This window comes from Xenopus laevis, chromosome 9_10S, assembly GCF_017654675.1.
Source record: "Xenopus laevis strain J_2021 chromosome 9_10S, Xenopus_laevis_v10.1, whole genome shotgun sequence".
Classification (NCBI taxonomy): Eukaryota; Metazoa; Chordata; class Amphibia; order Anura; family Pipidae; genus Xenopus; species Xenopus laevis.
Window position 1 is genome coordinate 53,966,049 of NC_054388.1, and position 6,344 is coordinate 53,972,392.

The 6,344-nt window shown below is 39.5% G+C and overlaps 1 protein-coding gene across 1 annotated transcript in view; it reads left to right on the forward strand.

Annotated features, from left to right (window-relative positions):
- asic4.S (acid sensing ion channel subunit family member 4 S homeolog) overlaps positions 1-5,492 on the forward strand; it is a 130,602-nt gene extending 125,110 nt beyond the window's left edge. Inside the window, exons 6-10 of the mRNA XM_018238736.2 lie at positions 1,567-1,720; positions 2,060-2,151; positions 2,610-2,689; positions 2,904-3,008; positions 3,431-5,492. Of these exons, the coding sequence (XP_018094225.1) occupies positions 1,567-1,720; positions 2,060-2,151; positions 2,610-2,689; positions 2,904-3,008; positions 3,431-3,544 (545 nt within the window). The 3' untranslated portion in view covers positions 3,545-5,492. The remainder of the gene's footprint in view (positions 1-1,566; positions 1,721-2,059; positions 2,152-2,609; positions 2,690-2,903; positions 3,009-3,430) is intronic.
- Positions 5,493-6,344: the final 852 nt, after the last annotated feature.

The window sequence follows — 6,344 nt, forward strand, 5'->3', positions numbered from 1 at the left end:
AATGACACATGGGTGATATGGTGCTGGGAAGTTGAAGCTTTGAGGCAATTTTCAGATATTTCACCAAAACCGACAACTTTGGGAAAGCCTTGCGACTCAGTAGTTTGGAGCAGAAAGGCATGGGTACCCATTTTAGATTCAGTAGAATGCATACTTTCCAAAAATATATGGGTTTGGGGGGTAAACATATATTTCTGTGTTTTTACCCCACAAAAAATGCAGTCAATGTGTTGATTTCTCAGTAGCTGAAGTAAAGTCCTGAACAATTTGGATGTGCTAACTACATATTGGTGTCTCTAAATGCCAGATACTTTGGTAAACCTATGCATAATGGGTATCAAACTGTTCAGTGGACCCCTGGCAATCATATTTCAGGTGCTTTTTCTTGGTACCTAATATAGTTTGGGATATGCGGAGCAGCAAAATAAAACCTTTGAAATGATTTTTCAGAATTTTGAATTTTTTGTTGAAAAACCGCTATGTTCAGACAAGCTTTTATGTTTGGTAGTTGGGAGTAGAGAGACATAGTTACCCATTTTGTAATCGGCAGAATGTGTACTTTTCAAAAATGTATGGTTTTCTGGGGTAAACCTACGGTTTCAGGATTTTTTGCCTTGGAATCTAAAGCATGCCGTTTTCTGCCTTAGTGCTTTCAAAATTTGGTAATATACTGCCGGGAGTTTTTGCTGTACAGAAATCCTAAATCTCCCTAAAACTATACATATCTGGTATTGGCACGTTCGAGAGACATAAGGCTTTCCAAATCAGTTGGATTTTCATCCGTAAAATGAAATATTTTTCTGGTATAAATTGATATACGATGAAAAATGGTAATTTTTCATTTTTTTTTGGTATTTAGCACTATAAATTTTTTTGCACAGGTGTAAATACATGAAAACTCAGGCAGATTTAGAAAGCTCAGTTTCTACCGAAAAAAACAATGTATAGTTTTCCTAGGTAAACTATAGGTTTCCCCTCAGAAAATGCCCCTAAAGTGAGAGAGCACAAAATGTTTCAAAAACGGCTGGCATTTCGCGTAACCAAAATGTGAAATTCTGCTGGCACTTAAAGGGTTAAAACAAACTTATCCACACTCACTGACTTGTAACTCTTGCTGAAATTATTGTAGGACACTTTAAGCCTCTCACACTGATTCACTGTGCAACAGCATTTCAATGCAGAACTACATCCCTTCTATTAAAATATTTTATTATAAATTATACTGTGCAAACAGTGTGTTGCATACACAAAATCTCAGGGAGCTCCTCATCCCACCTGAAGAAGGCAGTAATTCAGCCATTGTTCTAAGAATATATAGGCATAGAGCATATATTTTCACCACAAATCTCACCCTAATTAGTCTTCAGGCTGAGCACTTATTGCCACTGATCCAGCCCCAGATTTAGAGAAGCGCTGTTCCATTCCTGGAAAGCAGGAGATACCTGGAGGGGAAGATCAATGAGTAAATGCATCCTCCTGACCATGACTATTCAAGTGTACAATGATCTGTCTGTGTATGTCCCATATATTTTACAGTGAATCACAATCCTCTTTCTCCATTCTCAGACTCTATGGTTGAAGATACCAGTGAAAAGTGCTCCTGTCCCACCCCGTGCAACTTGACTCGCTACAGCAAGGAGATTTCCATGGTTCGAATTCCCAACAAGGGATCTGCTCGTTATCTGGCTCGAAAGTACAATAAAAATGAGACCTACATCAGGTGAATATGATGTCCTAGTGAATTTAAAAAGTCCTTTGCCCCTGCTTACAAAAATCAGTGCCAAAAACAACATACTTTTTTTACCCAGGTCCAACACAACCTTGGGCAAACAACAGAGCTAATTTATGAATCCAACAATGCATTTTCTGTGGCCCTATTCAATGCAGACTGGGCCTCTTAGGGCCCATCCATGGAGCACTTGCACCCACCCATGGGATTATGTTACGCCCATTTGCATCAGATTTAAAATCTCAATAGTTTACAAATGAGTCTGTATGTCTGTAACCTTAGCGCTTTCACATTTTCTCAGTAGTTTTTTCCTGTCTTCTTTATCAAAAGAGAGAATTTCCTTGTTCTGGACATCTTCTTTGAAGCTCTTAACTATGAAATCATTGAGCAAAAGAAGGCATATGACCTGCCCAGTTTACTAGGTAAGTTAATTATTTCTACTAAACTTCATGGTTTGATTGCAGACTAGACCTGAAGGCCAGTACAAACACATATCATCATCATGGCATATGATCATCATGGCTCAAATATTGACCTTTGCAGCTAGAAACACATCTTACTGTCTAGATTGTCCCTCATACCCATACCTGAGTACAGGTTTCTATAGGTCATCATCTAGATATACATACCTGCCCAGATATGGGGAAAATATGAAGGTACCCAACATTTGATGAAAGGCTTGTTCAATTGTTGTTCAATTCATGAACAAAACAAAACAATTGAAGTTACACAAGTCACAACAGAAGAAATATGGAGGATGTATATGACAAAAAATGTTTCCGTTGACAAACTGATATTTAGTTAGTGCTGAGGATTGTGGACACTGTTTTCTAGAACTGTGGACTTGTCATGAAGTGTAGACTCTTGTTTGTTTCATCAGGTGACATTGGAGGCCAAATGGGTCTATTTATTGGGGCCAGTTTTCTTACCATACTGGAAATCTTGGATTATGTGTATGAGGTGAGTTATGGTCTATCAATAAGTTTTTTTTTCTATTAAATTTGTATCCTGCTCATTCCCTTATCTCTCCTAAATATTCTATATTCCAGGAATGATCAGCAGCTGGAAGGACCCAGTTTTCATAGTCACTCCACTGATCCTTCCAGCTGCTGATCAAATGTTTCAGTGCTCAGTAAAATTCCTTCCTCTGACATCATAAATCTAATTTCTCCAGGTGATTAGAGATAAAGTAAAGAGGGTTGCTAGCAGAAAGCAATCTCCTGCAAAGAAGCCATCAGAGAATATAGCGACACTGGTGTTGGATGATAACAAGGATCAGGTAAGAAGAGGTTGCGGATGGTATGAGACAGAAGGGTGAGACTAAGAGGAAGAAGGGAGGAGAGAAAATTAGTTACAACTTAGGAAATTTATCATGTTCATAACTAGACTGGGAGAAGAGGGGAAGCATGAGGCATAGAACTTGTATTAGACTCATACTGGAAAATGGTGGGGGAACTAGATAATAAGGAAAGGTAACTGCCGGGATACGATTTGACCCAGATTAATGGATAAACACTGAGGAGTATAACATGTACCAAAAGAGATGAAAGTATGATTTGTTTAAGTGGGAAAGACAAAGTGGGACTCAGATGCCATCCTAAGTGGGCTTTATCTATAAGAAATAATGGTAGAAGGCAGTCACACATGGAGTGAAGGGCAAAGGACTGCTTGTAGATAACAGTCCTTTTGATGTTTTTATAGAGCCCGTGTGAAGCACGTGGAAGACACCCAGAAGGAGCATATGCCACCACAATGCTTCCTAATCATCACCGGCATTACACGCACCATGGTGTGTTTGAGGACTTTGCCTGCTAGACAACTAAATGGTGGAAGCGCATTCACCTGAAGCCAACTGTGTTCCTTGGTGGACATAAAGACATTATCTCTGAACATAACCCTGCCGCCATTTCCTGCAAAGGAACGCAAAACCCACTGACTACAATATGGGTGGACTCACCTTCTAAACCTATGCCTAAATCTATATGAACTTAAGGTACCTTTGGAGAGATTTGTCCATGATATCTACAGGATACCACAAATTCTCCACTTTGCTGCCTTTCTTTAATGCAGGAAGATTCACCCCAGTACCCATACACAGTAAGAGGTCTCATTGGTCATCCAATATCTGCTAGATGACTCTAAGTGATCTCTTCCACACCTAAGAATAAATGACTTTTATACAGCTATGTCACCTGTAGGGAACCATGGGAACATTTTGGACTTAGACAATAGAATGTTTCCAGTATCTCTGTTGATTATAAATAGTAGCAGGTTATAACTTGTAACCATGTCAAGAGATAAGATTGATATACAGCAGCATAGACACCTAAACATCTCTATGTCTTTATTAACCGTTTCTATGGATTTTTATATAATATATATCAAGCTGCCAAGTAATGCAGTACAACGGGACAGGCACCATTCCTCCAGATCTTAAAAATGCATTGTCCGGTAATTTAAGCACAGCAATCTAAAGCAATTTATTTAATAACCCTCTAAACAACAATAAAATAAGGTCTTTGTGGATTTATAAAGGACGTTGTGGATCTATAATGGAAGTCCAAAACCTTTTTGCATGAAATGAATTAGCAGTGGTACATAATGAGAGATAGAATGGCAGTCTTAGCTTGCCTGGGAAAACCAGTATGAACTCCAGGGATAAAAGGACAGGGCAGTCTCTCTTTTTTTGAGAGTGCCTGTAGAGTTCTTTAAATTATGACTTTAATATAATATTAATTTATTTTTGAGGCTGATTATAGTAACCCTTATAGCAATACCATAATATCACAGAGGTTCCCAGGTTGTGGTTCTGTCCCTCCAAGGGGAGTCAAGACCAGTGGCCTCAGCCTAAAGACCATTTAGGGTGAGATTTCTCTCCTAGATACTTCTGATAACCCAGTTTGATGGTCAATTAGCCTGAAATCTTTGGTGAGACATAGCTTTATCCATTAAAGTAAGGTTCTATCTATCATTTAAATTGAGATGAGAATGGTGGGTGCGAGGTACAAGAGAAGTGAGGCAGCTCAGGCAAAACTGAACATTCATCACTAAAACTGTCAATCAGCTGACCTCTGACAATCATCAATCTGACAATTAGCAAGTTCTTCATTTGGTTTATCTTGAATTGAATGGGTCCCAAGGTACAAAAATATGCACCAGGTATAAAGAATCTGTTGGACACTGAAGGCATTTTTCAGGAAGCCAGAAGGACAGCTCCCAACTTAGAAAAACCACCGCAATTAGTGCCCCAGGCAATAATTTTGCATAGCGAAGGGCAAAAGGCATCCATAGGAGACTGAAGCATACTGGTGGCACCTGGCTCCCATTCCTCTGTTGGGTCCACAATGCCCTTGTTCAGCAATGAATACTCACAGTGAAGATGCCAAGCAATGAGCGCATCAGAAATATTATTTCTTAATGAACATAGTACATGGGGTTGTAAATCAGCACTGTGAATGATACAAATCACTATTTTGGGGGCACTTAGTTCACTACAAAAGACAGTAAAATAAATGAGAATTGCATCATTAGCAAAATTTAAGCCATTTTCTACCCCTGTAATGACTCATTCTGGCCTGCTGGCTGCCATGTGGCGCTAGCCTTTGCCACATGGATATAAAGCAATTAGAGAAGGTTACAGTTCTATCTCCTATTATTAATTAACACAATGTACTGCTCACTTGGGGGCTGCAGGAAAGACTTGTTTTGACTGTAAAATGTTCTACTGTTAAATAATTCAAAATAAAAAGAAAAGTATTTTTAAGTGTTGAATGTGTCTTGTCACATTGCCAACCAGGCACCTCAAAGGACAGAGCTGCGCACCCTTTCCAGATATTAACCAACCAACCAATCAAGTTGCAGTTTATTGCTTAAGTACTTAGAACTGGTTTGTAGAGTAGGCAGGAACAATGTATTACACAGGCTACAGTAGCAAGGAAACATTAATTTATTTGAGAGATAAAAATAAGTTGCTTCATACAGTTTTCATGCTTGTTGGAGCACTGAACATATTTGCTGTATGGTGGTATTTGGTCAGAGTTACTAGATGATTGTTTTGCAGTATAGCTGAGATTACTTACTCTACCACAGTGCCACTGATGTGTAAGTGGCTATGTTTGTTGATGGATCTCCTGAAGTCCACTATTAGCTCCTTATGTATGTAGAACTAGATAATTATCTTTTCCATACATTTTTGGACACCAGTTGTATTTAAGATGCCCCATCTTCTCTTTAAAAAGGTGCAAAGTGTACTTGTGAGATATGGGCTGGGGTCGGGCAGGCCAAGGATGGGGTTTTAGTATAATGGGAATGACTGTGGTGGATCTGAGGTGAGGTATGTATAGGGTGTCCGGGTGAAAACTGCCTGTCCAGATTCCAAATTAGGAAATCTGGACAGGCTATTGAAGTTAATGGCATGGTGATCAGCCAATCGCTGATTGCCACATTATAACCCTGCCCCCGATGTCACAGGACCCACACCTGACCTCCTTCCATCAACATCACCAGATCTGCCCCCCAACTTCATGCGTCCTGCCCCCTGTCTGGAGTTGATCTAGTGAAAAGGTGGCGACCCTAGGCATGTATCTATGGTCATTTTTTTATTGAGGTTCCATTC